The following is a 20,699-nucleotide window of genomic DNA, read 5'->3' as shown; positions in this document are numbered from 1 at the left end:
AAGCTGTACCTGTACCATTCAGTATGCTAAAATTAATGCATGAGGTAAAATTAGCCAAAATGCTAATATTAGCATGAAGACTATCAGTAGCATGTTCTCTGTCATTGAGGTACTCCATTCAGTATACTAAACATGGCAAATAAGTGAGAAAATTAAATAGGTTATTTTAGGTAAGTCTAATGCTCACTATCTCACTATCCTGAGGAAAAAAACATTAAAAAAGCTAAATATTATTGCACCTCCTATGGCGGTGCACTGACGTGAGAGGAATGTGCAGACTTTTATAACTTTCAGTAAGCATCATTTTAATGACCACACTAATTCAATATTTAACAGTGGTTTGTTTAAACCAGTCACATAAAGCCCAAAGGAGCAATTACCTGATGTGAAAAATGTCAAGGCTTTTATTTTTGAAATTTTCAGTAAGATTCATTCTAAATGGCCACACTAATCTGTTACACTGTTACACTACAGTGGTTTGGTTAAACCAGCTATTTAATGCCTAAAACAGGAAGTAGTTCTAACTGCCAGCTCAGCCCTCCTCTGTAATAATTGAGTGTTCCACCATGTTGTAGTTCTGACCTCCTGCTCTGCCCTCTGTGTTAAAGTGTTCCGCCATGTTTAGAACTACAGAGTCTTTGTAGTCCAAATCAGCAGCTCTGCCTATCTCTGTATTCTGTTGCTATAGTGATGAATCTGCTGTGTGTATGTGTGAGAGACTTTATCTAACTTTATGAGACACCCAGTCAGTTTTAATGAAAAGAGCAGTCCGAACAACTGCTTCCCGTTCAGGATCCGTAAGGCCGATCCAAAAACCGTTTGAAGCATATGAGAGGGCTATTTGTCATCTCTGATACTTCCGTGATTCATCTCTGTAGGTCACACACAGAAATAGCAGCGATGAGAGAAAAATGGTGTGCGCTGAGCTCAGAAATTTTTCAGAAAAGTCTGAAAATGAATGGGAGAGGCTGTTGCTACCCTGAAACATGATTTCGCTCTGAAGCACCTTGACAGAAAACCGTCAGCCCTAGAGAAATTTTGAAAACATTTGACCGGAGCAGGCATTCGGTGCGATTTCATGACCAACTTTCATATCAATACAGCAATTTTTATAGGTGTGAGAGCGATTTCAGAATCAAAACGCAGCGGTACGAGCCGCATTAACGGTAACGGAAGAATAATAAATTATATTTATAATAATAAAGAGACATTCTATTGCCTTCCCTATGTAATGCTATGGGCACGCCCCAATAATAATAATTCCCTTTGAACAGATAACACAACGCATGTCAGGGTACCATGTTTGATCGGGGAGAGGAACGGAGTTTATTACATGTAGCGATCTTCAAAACGACCGTTATATGACCGACCGTTGTAGCTAAAATGTAGCTAACTGCGATCCTAACAAATCACTCTTTTCTGTGCTCGTAAATTTCAGATCGTAATTGTGGATCTGAAATTACGAAATCAGATCCAAATTAACTTGTTACACCACATGTTTCAGCCCTCACCAGTTTCACATCACTAACGACCGCCGTCTTCTTCGCCAAACTGTCTGAAGCGGAAGGGGCGGGGCTCCTCACTTCCGGTCTCCTGGTGAGAATTTGTCCAAACCTTGGTTGCTTTTTTTTTACTTTTTTTTATTTAACAGGGTATTTTGGTCAATTTAAGTGTAAAAAACCACATATATAATAAATTGCAATACTATTAATTTATATGGTTGCTTATATTCTTAAACAGATTTTCTGGACTATCAACAAGTTATGATTAAATTCTCCCACTTTACGGTGCATCACACATCCATAGCATTAGTTACCAAGAAGCAGATTTGCTTTGTGGATTTTTTTTTTTTAATTTACCATTTTGACAAACTTTTTACTGATTATTGTTATTTAACAAGTTAAATAAGGTTCACAGTGTAAATGTTTAAATAAAATCAAAGTGATACAATACATCTACAGTATGTAGTAATATGACAGCTGAATACCTCAATATACCTTAAATGTGTATAATTAACACGCGGCACTGCGAAAACTTGCAGGCCTGCTTAATTAACTGCAAGTGAGTTCTGTGTGTGCAAAAACAATAATGCATTTTTGAAAATGTGGCAGTTTGATTTCTTTTCAGTTCTGTGGATTAAAAATAAAGTACTTGTAAAGCAAGAAAGAAACCGAGTACGGAAACTGAATTGTTCTCAACAAGACTGAACTATGCAGCTTTGTGGACTGATGAAGAAACGTACTGTGGTGAGTTAACAGTATTTATACTTTTATGAATTCAGAGTTTCACAGACGTTTGAGCCGTTCCAGATTTTCATTTTTTTGTCATTCTTTTGATTTCAACTGCTTTTAGACTGTTATTCGAATAAAAAAAAAAAAATATTGACGCTGTTCTACACTCGCCAGTGATCCCTTCAGATCAACATGAAAATGGCAGCAGTAAGTGTAAAGAGCTATCCTTTAACAAATACATCTTTTTGACAGAGATATCCTGTTAAAGAAAGGATATATCTGTCTTCAACAGGCTAGAGATCCTAACCTGTTAAAAAGAAAGCATATTAGATTCCTTTAAAGCTCCAAACAGGAGAAGATATGATGATGGGTGTTTCACTGTCTGCACGTTTGCTGAAGCTGCTTTCAGTTTGAAGAGCATGCTCCTCCTCTGCAAGCACAGGAGCTGATAAGAGGCGGTAACGTCAACAGGAAGTCAGACTGAAACAGGACTGAAACCGTTGTACTGTTAGCGTACTGAAACATTTAGCTGTATTTAAACAGCTGGATTGGACTGCGATGGGTGAGTTTTACTTTTAGGCCTGATTCAGCAGCAGAAAATACAGAAATACTTGGAACAAGAACAGAAACTAACATGTTTAGCAAAGCATAGAACTAGGTTTGCTTTTTGTTTGATAAACGTCTCTCCATAAAAACAACAGAGATGGTCCAGACTCTTTAAAAACACAGTTTTACACAATTAAAAAACAGATTTTTGTTTAAATCCAAAGCCATTAGTTCTGTCGCTGAGACAGGAAACACCTAAAACAAGGCAGGGATGATTATATGACCAGAAACATTTACAGAACAAAGAGTTTTTAAACTAATATTTCCATGAAGGCAAGTCAGGCAGTAAAACAAAGTGAAAGAAATATATCAGTCAGTTGCAATGATTTGGAGACATGAATTCAATCAACAAAGCAAAATGGAAACTTTCCCACATTTTCTCAAAGTTTGGTGTTCTGTGATGAGAATTAGATAATTTAACTACGAGTTGTGTATTTAGCCCTTGTACATAACATGGAAGCACAGGAAGTAAGAACAATCTTGTTTGGAGTAAATTTGTTGGATTTCATTTAAAGACATTTATTTTAACTAAATATTTTTCTGTCTCCATATTTCCAGATGTTCCCCAAAAGTGACAGCATGGAAAATCTTTCTGTGGAGCTCCTAAATACTCTCAAGAACTTGAAGCAGGATGACTTTGAACAATTTAAATGGTTTTTGAAACAGGACAACATCTTGAAAGGTCAAAATGGCATCAAAGAAGATGAGCTGGAGGGGGCAGAAAGATGGGATACGGTTGATCTGATGCTACGCCAATACAAAGGCCCTGGAGCTAAGCAGCTGGCAATCAATATTTTACAGGCGATCGGCCAGAACAACCTGGTGGATCAGTTAAACAGATTCTGTGAAGAACAACAAGGTAAGGGAAAATGAAATAATTCTGACAGTAGGAATGTGGAACCATGTGTATTAAAAAATGGCCTTTTTATTTTCACCTCAAACTCTTGTATGATTTCATTCATCTCTTCAGACCTTAGCACATGGTCTTCAGCACATTTACCATTTCCTATGTGCTATTAATAGCATGCGATTGTGAAGTAGCTCAATCAACCCCTAGGCTCCAACTATCAGTTGTTTTACCAAAGCTTTCTGTCTCCACCGCCCTCTCAACAACTTGAAGTGCTCAGATATTATTCGTCTTTATCACTTTGTTGCCATTTATCATTCCTACTGGAAACCCAAAGTGCTGCCAAACAGATGATTTAAGGCTACTTAAGGCATCTTATTAACAGTTGGGCATCAATTTGACTTTTCACCCTCTGCGCGGTCCGGCAGGGTCACACTAACCAGCATGTGCCGGGTTTATGTGAGGTTTTGAGATCAGCTTTCCCACTGTCCGACCGCGACATCTGGCGCGATCCTCCTGAGCATCACACTAAGACCGAGGGTTAAGTCACAACAATGGCAACTGGCTAATGCTCATGAGATAGCAGTCACCTCAACAAAAAATACTGTGGCGTTTTATCTTGTTCGATGAGGTCTCGCTACAACATTTTCAGTAAAGAATGATGGTTAGTCTTTGTAGTGTAGGTTTCGGCCATTTTGTTCGACGTTAGTTCCCAAAGTTCTCTCCTGGTCAGTTGGGTGTCCTTTGAGTAGCTGTTGCATAGCTCCACTTCCATGACAAAAGGTCTTAAGAGTCATTGGTAAAATTAAATAAAATATATTTCAGCACTAATTCTGATATGTAAAAACTAGCCTTGTTTGTCCAAAAGGAAGAGCTACTTTAAGGTATAGCCCAATGTACGTAAACATGGATGTCTTGCTTTTGTTTCAGATTTCAACCCTCGGCATCTACGTTTTGTGGCAGAAGGCATTGGAGAAAAGGAAGCTGAGTTGGAAAAACTCCGTGAGTTTGCAGTGGACATAGCCTTGGATCCGGATACGGCGCATCACGATCTTGTCCTCTCCAGTGATGGGAAACAAGTTTACGACACTAATGTGACCAAAGATCTCCCAATGACCTCCCAGAGATTTGACACATGTGCCAGTGTAGTTAGTAAGGAGACATTTTCCTCAGGAAAGTTCTACATTGAGGTTCAGGTTGAAGGGAAGACTAGTTGGTCTGTTGGGGTGGCCTACGAGTCCATCAACCGGAAAGGGAAAATCTTCCTCAGCACCGACAACGGCTTCTGGACCATATGGTTAAAAGACAAGGTTTATGAAGCTTTGGCAAAGCCTGCAGTCATACTCCCTCTGAAGTCCCGTCTTCAGAAGGTGGGAATCTTTGTGGATTATGACAAGGGTCTTGTCTCCTTCTATAATGTAGATACAGTAGATCTGATCTATTCATACAAAAAATGCTGCTTCAAAAAGAAACTCCTGTTATATATTAATACAAGTAGTAACTGCAATGGTAGAAACTCTGCGCCGATGATTATCACTCCTGTAGTTGACAAGATAAACAAAGCAACACTGAGGAGCATCAAGGAGTTTGCAGTTGAGGTGACTCTGGATCCAGATACGGCACATCCTGAACTAGTTTTATCTGACCATGGGAAACGGGTCCATCATGTAGATGTGAGGAAAGATGTTCCAGACAACCCAAAGAGATTCAGTGACCATGTCAGTGTTTTAGGAAAACAAAGTTTCTTCCATCAAAGATTCTACTTCGAAGTCCAGGTTAAGGGGAAGACCGACTGGACTGTAGGAGTCGTCACTGAGTCGATTGAAAGGAAGGGAGAACACACACTGCAACCAGAAAGTGGTTTCTGGACAATTTGTCTAAGGAACGGGGAAGAATACAAGGCATTTGATAAACCAATAGTCCGTTTAACTCGAAGATTAAATCCAGAGAGGGTGGGAGTATTTGCTGATTATGATGGAGGTCTGGTCTCCTTTTATAACGTAGATACTGCTGATCTTCTCTACTCCTTTACTGGTTGCTGCTTTGCTGAGAGACTTGTGCCTTTCTTTAGTCCTTGCACTAATATTGGAGGTACAAACTCTGCTCCTCTGATTATGGTAAATGGTAAATGGAGTGAACTTGTATAGCGCTTTTCATTTTGACCACTCAAAGCGCTTTACACTAGAGTCACATTCACCCATTCGCACTCACAAATGCTCACACATTTATACGCAGATACGCAGATCAGTAGGCTAAGTGCCTTGCCCAGAGGCACACCGACATGTGGTAGGAGGAAGGAATCCTGGGAACGTCACCAGTCCATCTCAGAGACACACAGGATAATCAACAATGCCCAAACAGTCTCAGACCTGAGGTAGACTGAGGGTACATTCACACCAACTCTGGTTAACCTACTTTAAAACAGAAAGTCCAGTTCAGTGTGAATGCGTAATCAAAATCCAACATGGACCAAAAAAGCAAACTCTGGTTCGCCTACAAAGCTAGGTCTTGGATTGGTTGAAGTAGTATCTGGCATGGTTCTAATGGATATGTGAACACCAAGTGGACCAGAGACCACTCCAAAGGCAGAAAGCAAACTACAGGACTCTGGGTAAATACAACCACAACAAACACACGTCTACTTCTAGGAGAAATGGCTTGTGGTCTTTTACCAAAGAAAAGAGAAATACTACAACCACTGAAATCTGTCGCCACTCCATTTTTGCTTACATTTTGTGAAGAAGGGAGTTGCGCTTGGCGTCTTCTTCAGAGGTGTCGTTTCCTTCAGTGGTTCTTGGTGCAGCGCCACCACAGCCAAGGGGGCAACAGGTTGCTCAGAGGGTTTGGTCCATTTCTAATGTGAAAGAGAACAGTTAGGAATGTAACAAATGTTGCAATTTTCTAAAAGACTCATCAGGTGTGAAACACCCACAGAGAGAACTGTATACTTGTTTTTGGTTGGCAGGGGATTGGATTGTGGGAGGAAGTCAGAGTCCCCAGAGAGAACCCAACTATGTACAGGGAGAACATGTGAACGACATGCAGAAAGACCGCAGCTCAGGGTACATGACTTACATATCCAATCCAATTTCAAGCATCTAATTCAGTTAACTTTGATGATTCTGGCTTTTACTTAATGAAAACCCCAAATTCAGTTTGTCAGAAAAGTACATTACATCTAACAGGTGGAAAAGGACTTTAATACAAAAATGTGAACGAGTTGAAACTATGTCCACACTCGTTACAGTACAGCATTTGCCCTGAAGTCCAAGTTGCTTTGATATCAGTCAGACAATCAAGCACAGGTCCACCTGGTGATTAGACCAGCTTCTGGTACCTTTGGCTGAGTGGGTTGGTGTGGGTTCCAAGTCCTGTTGGAGAATGAACTCAACATCTCTAAACATAACGTCAGTAGAAGAAAGAATGAAGTGATCCAAAATGTCCTGGTAGATGACCGTGTCCAACTCCATCAATGAGACTCTTAAAATCCTCCCTAACTACGGAAACATCACACTGGACCTCAAACGACCAGATTCCAACAGATTCTGGGACCTTCATTTCAAAATGAAATTCAAGGTTTTGTCTTAAATTTGGCCGTTAAACCACTGGGGAAGCGTCTGGTCCTTTTTCTCTCTGGCCCAGGCAGGATGACGCTGTGCTCGGTGAAGCAGGTCGATACAAGGAATGCGACTGTTGTAGCCTGGATATGTCTTGTGAATCTTTACTTCCCAACACGGGCTGCAGTAATCCCTGCTGTTTGTGCACGTTTTTCTTCCACTCAACTTCCCATGAATATGTTCAAGTTCTTGTTTCGGTTTTTACTAGTTTGTTTTTATCCAATAAGACTTTTGGTTTCATCTGAAGTTACAGAAAAGAAAATGTAAAATATATGTATAATGACTCTATAACTTGCTATTTTTGACAGAATTACTGAAATACATTTTTCTATGATGTTTTAATGTATTGAAATCCATCTGTATTCTTGCACCATGTATGTTTTATTTTGAAGAGAGCACCAGTTCATACTGTCCTAAATTTCACAGATTGTGTACATCGTTTCCGTTTTTCTCTCAGTCCTGGTCTTACAGGAGTTTTGTTTGTTTCCAGTTTGAGACTTTCTTCCACTTGCAGCACCTGTAGTTGCTGTGTTTGTAGCTTTGTGATGTGCTCCGGTTTGTGACTCAACGTCATGTTTACAGACGAGTAAATCATTGCACTGGCTTATTTGGTGCTCCAACTACTGCTGCAGTTAAATTCCTCAAAGCTTGAAATGTTGACCAAGACTTAGATAAATCAAAATAAAATGCAATGTTTAGAAAGCAGGAACGTTGTGTTTTTTTTTCTAAAAATTTTTATTTCCAAGTTTACAGGCAAGTATGACAGATTTGATGAAACCCAGTCTATCTGTTAAAATCATTTTTAAGAAGCAAAGCTTTGCTTCAGTGCTAATAGATGAGCAATTTTTATTTTTTATTTTTTGTATTTTAGGTCCACGTAGGTTAGAGAGTAGCTCTGGCCTTCACCTTTTTTCATGCAAAAGTTCATATAAATCAAGAATAAATTAACTGTGTGCAGTTCTAGCAACTCGAAGGGAGGCTGGTTAACCCCTTTGGCGACACCTAGAGGCCATCCTGGGGAACTGCTGATGAGAAAACCATTACTGCAAAAATCAAAGACGCATTAATTAATTTAGTACCACTTTCTTTTCCTGATGTTTTTGAACATAAACCTGTTTCTTGAGGTTTGGAGCATTCTGGATGAATTAAAGCAGAAATAATCGATCCCAGAAATCAGTCAGTCAGTGAATGACTGAAGAACCACTCATCCCAGCGTTTCCTCAACGACTTTCACTTTCTGCCTCAATGTTGTAAACACTTTACTTTCTAAATGTTTGCAACCAGCCATTTCCATCTTAGGATTTTATGAAAAACGTTCAGAAAAATGAACGCAGGATTTTCTGACCATCGTAATAAAAACTTTTCACCAAGTGTGTTTTAGATGACTTGAACAGTTTATTTAAATTAATATTTAATAGTTAATACAAATTAATCATGCACATTTCCAACAGGAACCTTCATGTTGGATCTCTTTGGCATCAAAAAGTAAAAAAATATGTTTTTCTCTAAACTAAAAATCAATTAATCTTAAACCTTTGGAAAAATCCACATCAAATTCAGAAGTGAGCTTTTAAACAAGCCCATCTTTGCTAACAATAATAACAGAAACCAAACCTGCAGATGGAAACCAACAACTCTGCGTGAAACGCCCCGATGTCCAGTTTCAGTACTCCCTGCTGAATCGCTTGTTGACTTTGGCAATGGGAATGCAGATGGTGAGGCCGGTGAGGAAGAACTGCTTCTGCTCCTCCAGCCACACCAGCAGCATCTTCACCTCGCCGTCCGCGGTCCTGTACAGCATCTGGAAGTCGTGGCCGCTGTAGTCGCAGCACCAGGCCTTCTTGGCCATGGTGATGTGGATGGGCGTGCTGACGCACCAGAACGGTTTCTGGAACTCATCCAGCAGAGTCAGGCTCATGATGCAGCAGTTCTACGCAAAACGCAGCAGAGACGCATCATCAGAACTGGACTCTTCAAACAGAAGCTTCCACTGCAGCAGCGTTTCTCAAACGTCTTCAGAGCTACTTACCCCATTTAACACTCACTCAACCTGAAATTGGCCCCACAATAACACAACATCTTAATAAACACAACCTGAAATGAAAACATTAGTCTTTTAACTCATAGTCTTTGTTCCTCTTAATGTGACTGGACACAATAAGACCATAAACCACGACTACTGGAGGCGTTTTGACTTATTCACAGATTATGAGAGTACCAACGATGGAAAACACATTATTGTTTCTTTACTACAAGTGTTGGTGCACTAATAAAGTTTTAGGGCTATTTATAATTTAAAAGCATAAAAAAGGAAAATAGACCTGAGTTGCTTTGACTTAAGCAAATATTTTCTTTCAGCCAGTCGACAGCCCAACATAAATAATTTTATTGTAGGTATTAAGATGCAGTTAGTCGGCGTGGGGCGCAGCGCTCTTCACTGCCTTGTCACCAGCAGATCGAGGTCTGCGTGCCTCCGCACGATATTAATATCGTTCAAAAACAAAAGTTCTGCAACAGTGTCAAAAATATTCACTGACACTCACAGGCTCATAAAATCCAGGAACTGTTAATGCTTCAGCAAATCAAGACAAATCCCTGAGTAGATATTAAAAGTTTGCAGAAACCATCAACACCGTTCTGGTTAGATTTGAAGGATGTTGGTGGAAATCGACTCTAATCAGGTTTTATAACGACATGGATTATGAGGAAGTGACCTCACAGGGGGTTGAGACTGAGCGATACCTACTCGTCCAACATCAGTGTCTGACCTCACAAATGAACTTCTTGACCATGAACACTCCTAAACCTTCCTAGAATGTTTAAGCTGCCAGAGCTGCAAAGGAGTGAATGAAGGTCGAGATGTGAATACTTCTACCAATAAGCAGATACAGTTGTGGTCAAAAGTTTACATACACTTGTAAAAAAACATAATGTTATGGCTGTCTTGAGTTTCCAATAAGTTCTACAACTCTTATTTTTCTGTGATAGAGTGATCGGAACACATACATGTTTGTCACAAAAAACAGTCATAAAATTTGGTTCTTTCATAAATTTATTATGGGTCTGCTGAAAATGTCACCAAATCTGCTGGGTCAAAAATATAGATACAGCAACAAAATTTGTCAATTTTGGTGATGTAGCGAGTTGTGTCAATCAAATTAGCTTCATGTCATGGCCTCTTCACTTCTTGTAAGTGATTCTGATTGACTACAGCTGTTGACTTCTCATGAGCCCATTTAAATAGGGCTCATTTGACCCAGTGATTAGCCTCAGCTACAAAAGCTACAATGGGAAAGTCAAAGGAACTCAGTGTGGATCTGAAAAAGCGAATTATTGACTTGAACAAGTCAGGGAGGTCACTTGGAGCCATTTCAAAGCAGCTACAGGTCCCAAGAGCAACTGTGCAGACAATTATACGCAAGTACAAAGTGCATGGAACAGTTGTGTCACTGCCACGATCAGGAAGAAAACGCAAGCTATCACATGCTGCCGAGAGGAGATTGGTCAGGATGGTCAAGAGTCAACCAAGAATCACCAAGAAGCAGGTCTGCAAGGATTTGGAAGCTGATGGAACACAGGTGTCAGTCTCCACAGTCAAGCGTGTTTTACATCGCCATGGACTGAGAGGCTGCCGTGCAAGAAAGAAGCCCTTGCTCCAGAAAAGGCACCTTAAGACTCGGCTGAAGTTTGCTGCTGATCACATGGACAAAGATAAAACCTTCTGGAGGAAAGTTCTCTGGTCAGACGAAACAAAAATTGAGCTGTTTGGCCACAACACCCAGCAATATGTTTGGAGGAGAAAAGGTGAGGCCTTTAATCCCAGGAACACCATGCCTACTGTCAAGCATGGTGGTGGTAGTATTATGCTCTGGGGATGTTTTGCTGCCAGTGGAACTGGTTCTTTGCAGAAAGTAAATGGGATAATGAAGAAGGAGGATTACCTCCAAATTCTGCAGGAAAACTTAAAACCATCAGCCCGAAGGTTGGGTCTTGGGCGCAGTTGGGTGTTCCAACAAGACAATGACCCAAAACACACATCAAAAGTGGTAAAGGAATGGCTAAACCAGGCTAGAATTAAGGTTTTAGAATGGCCTTCCCAAAGTCCTGACTTAAACCCCATTGAGAACATGTGGACAGTGCTAAAGAAACAGGTTCATGCAAGAAAACCATCACATTTAGCTGAACTGCACCAATTCTGTCAAGAAGAGTGGTCAAACATTCGACCTGAAGCTTGCCAGGACCTTGTGGATGGCTACCAAAAGCGCCTAGTTGCCGTGAAAATGGCCAAGGGACATGTAACCAAATACTAATGTTGCTGTATCTATATTTTTGACCCAGCAGATTTGGTGACATTTTCAGCAGACCCATAATAAATTTATGAAAGAACCAAATTTTATGACTGTTTTTTGTGACAAACATGTATGTGTTCCGATCACTCTATCACAGAAAAATAAGAGTTGTAGAACTTATTGAAAACTCAAGACAGCCATAACATTATGTTTTTTTACAAGTGTATGTAAACTTTTGACCACAACTGTATTTGTAGCAACACAGAGTTGTGACAGAAATCATGCTAAATGACTTAAAATTGTATTTTAATTTTAAATTAAATAAAACCCAAAAAGTTTGAAAAATGGCACATTACTGCCACCCTGTGGTGGCAGAGTATCTGCTTAAAAAACAGTTTTGTTTTTACCTCCACTGCTCCTTTCATGTCCTCATGTTTCCAGGGAAGTCTGATGCTGCCAGATAGCGATCTGTGCTGAGACAGGTCTGACCTCTGGATGACCTTGAGCTCCACCAGGCCGCGCTGAATCTGAGCTGACCTCCGCCAACCAGAACCAAGACAAGCAGGATGAAGAAAACATCATTTAGGACATTTTTAAACCTACAAACATTTACCAAACATCTAAGACAGGGTGTCAAAAGTGAAGAGCATTTGGTCCATTTGGTCCATTTGTGGCCCTTGGACTGATTTTATGCGGCCCCCAACTGCAATTAAAAAATTATACAAATTTGGCCAGTAGATCCAGATGGAGACTTTTAATTAGTAATCAGGCCAAAAATTGTTAGCAACATGATTTTTTTACACAGGAAAATGTAACGTGCAACACAAAGTATTCGTCTTTCTATAAGTTTTATTAAAAGGTAAAATCAAGAGACTTTTCCTGAAAAGGCGACTTGGCTGCACCCAGACCAGTTTCATCCTGTCTTAAACTAGGCTAAGTATTGGTAATGTGAGAGAAAGCAACCCAAATCCTTATACTGTTACTGAAAATCAATGTATTCAATCGGGCCCAAAAGAAACTGAAAACATGCTAAATTAAAGTAGCAGTAAGTAACACATTTTTGTAGGAAATCTCAGAAATTTGCTAGGAAAGAAAAATCAAATTTTTAGATTAATATCAAAAATTTCACAAAATTTGTAAATTTCAAAGTTTTTTCAGAGATTAATCACAAAATTTCTGAGTTTTTTGCAGAAACGTAATTATTTTTTTCTTTCTACAATGGACCTGATGCATCGTCGTAAAAACTGATTTCAAGTTTTTGATGTACAATAAATATATGACTACTTTATTTGCTTGACTTTAGGTCGTTTTTTTAGCCTGTGACCATTTCAGAGTCTACAATTTTGGCAAAATTTGCAAAAAGTTTGTACTTTCCTGATCTAAGATATTATCCTGGATTTTGTTGACATTTCGGTTAATAAACTATGGAACAGAAAATCGTGAAAATCTTTCAGGTTTTGCATTTTGATCACCTTTGTGGCAGAACAGCTGCTGGAAGTGTCCTGACATGATCTCGGTGCCGGTGTTGTGCAGAACGAAGTGCAAACTGTAGCCGTGAAGACCGAGGTCGGGGTCCGCGTCGTCCACAGGAGGAAGCTCCACAGGCTCAGAGTACGGGCTGCAAGAAGGGACAAAAAGAGCGCTCTGATTTTTAACACAATACCTTTTACTTACCAAAAAATCCTAAATATGATTTAGTTGAGATTGTCCCTTTAGACTTAAGACCAAAGTTACCGAACTTCAACGTTTAGTTCTCGTTATAAAAGTTCATTGATAGAATCAGCTAAAGTCTCTGTTTTCACACCAAAATGTCCTAAATATGTGAATAAACAAATACAAATATCTAGTTTTCTTTGAGGTCTGACATTTCTCCTATTCTAAGGAAAACAACAAATAAAAGAAAAACATTTCTGCAGGTTTTTAAACAAAGAGAAGTTTTAAACATTACAGGAAATAAAACTATAAATGTATACAGATCGCTTTGTCCCAAAGCTTCATCACATTTAATTAACATGTAAAAATGGCATCAAAAGAGCTGCTGTGGTTTGACGTATTTATAGGCTGCACATGCTGGAAGGTCTTCATTTTAATGCATTTTATACACATTAATAAAAATATCTTTTCATGTTTTGAAAATAAGAGCTGATAGAGGACAAATCAGTCGATTGCATCTCTGGGTGATTAATTGGTGCAGTTTCAATAAATCAATGCTATAAGAAGAAACAAATGATTATGAAGAAATTTAAGACATTTATATTTTAACGCCTAAAATTAAAATGATTAAATTTCAGTTTTTTTTCAGCTGTGCAGAAATAAAGACTAATTCGTATCAATCAGCGGCTGATTGAAAGAAATCAGCAGCAGTGACGCGCTGCGTCCAGCAGATGGAGCTCTTACTTCATTCTGATCAAAATCATGTCTCAGTTGAGATAAAGCAGATTGACGCACCAGGCTGGAGAGCCCAGCAGACTTTTCTCCACCAGCTTGTGGAAGTGAAGGCTGATCATGATGAAGGCCACCTGGTTCTTTCCCTACAAACATTCAGACGTTAAGAACCTGAAGCATCCGGGCTCAGCCCTGATGGGGCCCATCCGCTCCCCGTTTACCCTCCAGACTCCAACGATGACCCCCGGCTGCAGAAGCAACACCTTGATCAGTCTGTCTTTGCCGATGACAAGAGACGGACTTCCTGCGTCCAGCTTTAAGATCAGGGAGCGCCAGTTGGGTCTGGAGGAGGAAGAGGAGGAAATGTTCGGCTTTTCAAACACGAGACTTTGAGGACAAAGTCCTGTACGTACAAATGGTACCGACTGAACAAATATAGACCAAAAATCCACTTTAATACTAGAAGGGTCATTTTGACTGCCACGGCAATTTGTGTGTTTATGTTTGTAGTTATATTTGATGGAATAGTTAAAGCCTTGCTGGTTCCTGACTTTTCCTAAAACTGTGTGAATTTTCATTTAAAATGTCTGCTGTTGGGTTGAATAAACTGGAACTTGCAGGAATAATCAATAGATTAATTAATCATACGATAAATTAAAACAAACTCAATCATTTCCATTTGTACAAGTCATCATGTCTCTTTTCTCTTCAGTCTGATGATTTGATCTCCTTTTTTTTGAAGGATATTTTTTACAGCGAGTTCATAATTCGTTTTATTTGTTTCTATTGTTTTGTTCCAGCCTTAAATTACATTAGAATTTAAAGTTATTATGCCATTACCATTATATTAATTGAAAATCTCAAAACAATAATATTATCATTTACCGCAGAAACTTCTGGGAACATTTATCGTCCAGTAAAATTTGCAGAGACGGCAATAAAAATGAAAACCTCTGAAAGCTGCAGCAGACGCCTTATTTCACTTTGACCAAAAAAATAAGGACCAAAATGTGTCAAAGCTGCAAGTAAATAGGTAGAATAATATTTTCTTGCTTTCATGGTTCCTGTTACTTTGTGTTATACTCATCATTTATCTCATATATTTTTATGCAATATAGAAATTGGTGTTTTAAATTTGCTTATGTGACACAGTAAGCATCACAATAAATTATTGATTTATTGTGATACATATTTATTAGGTTTCTCAGATAAATTGACAAAATGTGCTCTTCTATATTTGTTGTAATAGTTTAATGATGATTATTTTGTGTTTAAAAACACTTTAAGCTGGTTAAATTAAACATTATCTTTGTTGTAACCTTGAAAGACGAATTAAGTGAAGTTTGAATGCTGCAGTCAAAATGACCGCTGGCAGCCGTTCTAGTTTTAATCCTCCCTCAGACCTCAGGACGGCCCAGTGGAGCACAGGCTAGCTTTTTAGCTGACCCAGTGTGAGCTTTGACAAGGTTTTTATCCTCTTTGGTCGTTTTGGGAGCCGACGGGACACTCCCATCTCTCCCTGAGCATCCAGCCAGGACAGCAGGAGAGCACTGGGTCTTACTTCCTGGTTTTGATGCTGCTCCGAGGATCCTTCCTGACGCCGTGCAGCTGAATGGTGCTGATGTGATGAAACTTCATGCGGATTCCATCGCTCCAGTGAACAATCACAGACGACTCAAAGAAGTGTGCCTGGCTCTGCTCCAGCGTGTGCTCCTGACCCAAACGCTCGCACAGCGTCAGCTCCCAGCTCACATTCAGGCTCCTGAGGGACACACAGCTGGAATAAATACAACATTTAAACGGAAACAACTTTTCTCATTTAGTTCTTCTCAGCAAACATGGAAATCATAAACATGTTTGTCTAAACTCACAATGCTGACTCTGCAAGATACATTGCATTGTGTCATATAAGACAAACCAGAATAAAGCAGTGCAAGAAAAATTACACCTGGCTGTTTACTTTTACAATATCTGAAAAGTGTGGCATAAATATGTTCAACCTAAATCCTAAGAAGTCCTGACTTTTCCCAACCATCCTCTCTGACCTGAGGGCCCACTCCGTCTGCCGCGGCAGGCCGGTGTACGGACTGACGTCTTTCAGGGGTTTCCTCCACTTGTTCATCTCCTGCCCAGCCATCGATTTAAAGTACAGCCTCTTCCAGCGGCTCGTCCAACAACCCTCCGCCTCCATCCACTTCTCCGATGTCTTCAGCTTCCAGTTCCGGCTGCCGAACTCTGACATGTAAATCCTCTGCCACAAGACGCTGCAGTGATAAAAATCCAGAGGGAGAGGGACTTCCAGACTCCGTTTGGTCATGAACCTGCAGTGGCTGAAGAGCTGCTTGGACTCACTCGTCATTGGAGAGCTGATGGAGGAGTCTGCTCACGTGGCTGAGGCAGAACAATGAGGACGGGTCCAGGTAGGACAGGATCTTCACCAGGATCTCTGAGGGAAGACTGGAGAAAATGGCAACTTTTTCTCAGAAATATAAGTTTAGGGCCAACTCCATGCTCTGTGTAAAATGTTTTAATCACTTGATCTATTCTTTTAACTTTACATTTTTGTTGGAAGCTACTAGCCTTCATGTGCTACATCACCATCCCGCATTAGCAACCATTAGCCATTTCTACAGAAGAGGATTAGGGCCACTGAAAGAAAAATGACTTATTTAAATCTGAAAATTCTGCCTTATCTAAGAGTTTTGATTTTCATCTCAGGATTCTGACTTTAATCTCAAAATTCTGACTTTTTTCTTCTGATTTCAGTCTCAAAATTCAGATTTTAATTTCAGAATGATTAAGGTGAGTACGGTATTATTTTTTTTAATTAGTTCTAATCCTCCTGTATTTTTTATTATATCCTTACAAATCTCACGTACTAAACAATGAAGTGCCATATTATTCTATGGACGACATACACAATAAGAACTGTCAGGAGGAAAAGCCTGCTGATAATGTTTTTTCCTTTTAATTTGGAGTTTAATAACGTTTTCTTAACTTGTTTAAGCTAATTCGAGTCGCCAAAAGCTTCATCGGTACTTGGACTCCAATAATAACTCAGCAAATCAGAGCAGGCTTCACTTCACAAACCAACCAATGGCAGGGCTCGTTCTCAACATTAGGACCAATCAGAGAAGAGTTTGCTTGACTACAGCGGATATTGTGGTCTCTTTAATTAGCTCACCTTTCCAGTAGGTTTAGCTTGCATGGAGATGATTTTCTATGGGAGCCTTCTTTTGTCGGCCCAGCACGGGAACTGAAAAACAACGCAAATAAAATAAATCTGTCAAAATTCGTATAAATATAGACATTTAAGGAACCATAAAGAAACAACACCTAGCTTCAGTCTCGCCACCCGAGCTTCGAGTTGCAACTTTCCTCTGTCGCTCCTTTCTCCTTTGGCCCGAAAATCCTCTCCCCTGACCGGGAAACCTTCCCCCGGGTCGCGGCTTGCCTCTGCCGCGGATCGGTTGTCCCGTCTCCGGAACCCGTTGGGCAGGCTGCCGTTGCAAACCCTCCAAAAGGCTTTGAAAAAACTCGCCTCGTCCCGCCGCCATCATCGTGGAGCTTCAGAGGCTGCCTGTTTGCAGGGAGCAGTAACCGAACCATCCGCTAGATGGCAGCAGAGATGTTTCTAAATCACACTCGGACATATAACGTCATAAAATCTTTTGGAGTTTAAGATCTGCATTTTGGTCCAAATATAAACCGTTTTTGGGATTATTTAAGATATTTTTATATAAAGTGTGGCACTGATAGTATTTCAATACATTTATGCCTTAAAATTAACTAAAATTCAAATTCAAAAATACTTTATTTATCCCTAAAGGAAATTAAACATTATTGTAACTCTATCAATGAGACATGGTAGGAAGGGTCTCCAGTAGCAGTCAGTCTTGCAATGCATCTGAGGAGGCCTCTGACTGAAGATTGTTGCTAATCCAGCTCCTTTACTATTGTGCTCCTCTTTACATCTCTTAGAAACTTGGGCAGCATTTGGGGTCAAAGTTCAGGTATTATTTGAGCTTTTGAGATGCTAATCTCAAATGCTAAGCTCTCTGTTGTAAAAACGATGCCTTGTTGCCATGGTTACATATGTGCAAACGTAAAAAAAAAAAATAAAGTAAGTGAATATGTCTTTCAGGCTGTATAGAAACCAATACCAGAGGGAATAATTGGATGGATTCACACCAGCCATGTTTAGTCCACTTTAATCGAACTCCAGTTCATTAGGGGAGGTGAGAATGCGTAACTGGACAAACTTAGTTCTCAGTTCAGTTGAACAGAGAACCGAACTCTGGTGCGGTTCAAATGCATGTGAACACTAAGCGGACCAGAGCAGGAAGCAGACTATAGCGCAGGGCATTCTGGGAAATGCAACCAAAACAAACCCACTAGCTTAGTGCTAGCAAGAGAAACGACTTGTGGTCTTTAGTAAAAGATGAAAGAGAAATCCTCCAGCCGCTAAAATCTGACTCTACTCCATCTTTGTTTCCACTTGGTGAAGAATGAAGTTGCGCTCAGTGTCTTCAGATGTTTTGTGTTGTTTAACTTCAGTGGTTTTTGGTGCAGCGCCCCCACAGGACAGGAGGGGAACATGTTGACTCAGTAATGTGAGAAAGAGAACCACAGCAGCTGGAAATGAAACAAATATAGTGACTTAGATCCCAAATCAAACCGATTCTACCAAATTATCAGGTGGAAATTAGAACAAATCAGAGCTAACAGAGCTTAAATTGACTTCTTATATGAAGAACAATGTGTGTGTGTGTGTGTGTGTAAGGGTGTGTGCGTGTGTGTGTGTATGTCTGTGTGTGTGTGTGTGTGTGTGTGTGTGTGTGTGTGTGTGTGCGTGTGTGTGTGTGTGTGTATGTGTGTGTAAGGGTGTGTGCGTGTGTGTGTGTATGTCTGTGTGTGTGTGTGCGTGTATGTGTAGGTGTGTGTGTATGTGTGTGTGTGCGTGTGTGTTTGCTTCTCTTTGTAATTTAACTAAAAGCTGAGAAACCTGAGATCACACACTCACACACACACTGTTGTTATGTGAAGCGCCGTGTCTTTGTCTGTGATGTCAACATGTTATTGGTCTCCAGGCAGCTCCATAAACAACAGAACGCTGCGTAAAGGGACGATGCCCTCATATGGAAGATTTCAGACACCTCACACTTGTTCAGAGTCTCCTGGAAATCAGAGTGGAGCAAACCGGAGATCCTCGGAGACTCGCGTGGTGAGTCCAGCATCTTTACACATCTTTATTTTCACCTAAACATGGTAAGTCTAAAGCTTTTGGCCGGAAATTTGGGGAAAAGAATGAACGCATCTGGTTTTTAAATGGTTTTTTTGTCTCTAAAAAGAGAAACAAGTTGGAGAAACATAGCATCTCATGCCAAGTGTCAAGCACGGTGGAGGAAGAGTCATGATCTGGGCTTGATTTACAGCTACAAAGGCAGAGCTAGTCCAAACTGAGTCATCTACAGCAAAAAAAGACAACACAAAGGCTGAAAAGTACAAAAATTCAAGGTGCTGCAAAGGCCTAGTCAAAGTCCAGACCTCAATCTGATTGTAAACAGTCTGATGTTCTCTTGCTTCAGGAACATCAGACTGAAGCAAGAGAGGTTAAAAGTTCCTCCACATTGATAAACAATGACAAGAGTTTATGCAACAAGCTGTTAAATCATCTATTATTTATTTTTCTAATAAAAAATAAACATAAAACGGGTGATTTATTGATTTGGGACAAAGTCTGCGTTTATGATGCCAGCAGTATTCTAGTTTCCGACAGAGTCATTTCAGGTTATGCAAATATAAACGATAAGAGATCATGTTTTACACGCCGACGTCACTTCATGTGTAAGGAGGAAGAGAGAAAATGACGACAAAGAAACCACAAATTATGACAGAGTGAACCGAGAGAGAGGACTGACAATGAGAGAGAGAATTAAAACATCGCAAACAGAGAGAAAATGAGAGCAATGAAGGACTCGGAGCAAATGGAGTTTCTTTCAGGCCTGGAGGTGGATTAACAAAGCTGAGCTGCAGCTCTTTTATTATCCAAACCTGATTATTCAGAGGAATCTGTCAAAAATTATGTCTTTTTTTATAACAGAGATGCAAATGACCCAACGAAACATTCGCTGTGTTTTAAGAGGCTGCGCTCTTACAATGACTGAAAGACCGAGTAAATTTCCACCTGTAACTTGGAAGTTTTTTTTTTATTAATCTCAGAAATGTTCTAGAAAAACAACTTTTGAAAATATTTTGACTTTTCAACCTTAGAAATTTCCTCTTTTTTTCTAGAAAATTTCTGAGCTTAACCTCAAAATTTCTGATTTTATTTCAAGCAAAATTTTTGACTTTTCAAATTCTTCAATTTTGAAGATTTTTTCTAGAAAACTTCTGAGATTTTTGGCAGAAATTTACTACTTTTTCCTTTTTTGATCTTATTATATTTTAAATTGTTCATAAGGCCAAGTAGCTCCATGTATTTTTAAATTTCACGAAGGAAGAAATTTAAGACAAAGAACTATTAAAAACCTGAATTATGCCCATAAATATTGTGATAATCTCAAATCTTTATTTAAATTTTGATGATTTAGTTACAATATTGGATAAAAAAAATCTGAATATAATTAAAAATTTAATTTATTTCAGTAATCGAATTCAAAAAGTGAAACCCATATAATACATTTATTGCACATAAGTGATGTACTTCAAGAAGTCCAAGAAA

The 20,699-nt window shown here is 39.6% G+C and overlaps 2 protein-coding genes across 2 annotated transcripts; one reads left to right on the top strand and one right to left on the bottom strand.

Annotated features, from left to right (window-relative positions):
- Positions 1-2,714: 2,714 nt before the first annotated feature.
- LOC106931083 (uncharacterized) lies at positions 2,715-8,006 on the top strand. Its single transcript, XM_015009027.2, has 3 exons — positions 2,715-2,793; positions 3,396-3,696; positions 4,615-8,006. Exons 2-3 carry the CDS (start codon positions 3,396-3,398, stop codon positions 5,829-5,831), a joined length of 1,518 nt encoding a protein of 505 aa, XP_014864513.2. The 5' UTR covers positions 2,715-2,793; the 3' UTR covers positions 5,832-8,006.
- Positions 8,007-8,676: 670 nt separating this feature from the next.
- On the bottom strand, positions 8,677-17,677 carry LOC106931082 (F-box only protein 15-like). The gene is made up of 10 exons (XM_015009025.2): positions 17,312-17,677; positions 17,160-17,231; positions 16,328-16,432; positions 16,021-16,239; positions 15,537-15,737; positions 14,197-14,317; positions 14,039-14,121; positions 13,063-13,208; positions 11,998-12,122; positions 8,677-9,231 (listed from the first exon to the last, which is right to left on the bottom strand). The coding sequence occupies exons 1-10, from the start codon at positions 17,533-17,535 to the stop codon at positions 8,965-8,967; spliced, it is 1,563 nt and encodes a 520-aa protein (XP_014864511.2). The 5' UTR covers positions 17,536-17,677; the 3' UTR covers positions 8,677-8,964.
- Positions 17,678-20,699: the final 3,022 nt, after the last annotated feature.

Source organism: Poecilia mexicana, unplaced genomic scaffold, assembly GCF_051168715.1.
Source record: "Poecilia mexicana isolate PSO_F unplaced genomic scaffold, ASM5116871v1 scaffold_23, whole genome shotgun sequence".
NCBI lineage: Eukaryota > Metazoa > Chordata > Actinopteri > Cyprinodontiformes > Poeciliidae > Poecilia > Poecilia mexicana.
The sequence above is the reverse complement of the archived record's forward strand: the minus strand, read 5'-3'. Positions and strand labels throughout refer to the sequence as shown.

Bases quoted from the DNA above. Each gene is read 5' to 3' on its own strand.
- LOC106931083 (XM_015009027.2), top strand. From the start codon at position 3,396: ATGTTCCCCAAAAGTGACAGCATGGAAAATCTTTCTGTGGAGCTCCTA. The intron at 3,697-4,614 runs GTAAGGGAAAAT...CTTTTGTTTCAG, and splicing joins ATTCTGTGAAGAACAACAAG to ATTTCAACCCTCGGCATCTA.
- LOC106931082 (XM_015009025.2), bottom strand. From the start codon at position 17,535: ATGATGGCGGCGGGACGAGGCGAGTTTTTTCAAAGCCTTTTGGAGGGT. The intron at 15,738-16,020 runs GTCAGAGAGGAT...TGTGTCCCTCAG, and splicing joins CAGACGGAGTGGGCCCTCAG to GAGCCTGAATGTGAGCTGGG. The intron at 12,123-13,062 runs GTGATCAAAATG...GGCGGAGGTCAG, and splicing joins GCAGCTGTTCTGCCACAAAG to CTCAGATTCAGCGCGGCCTG.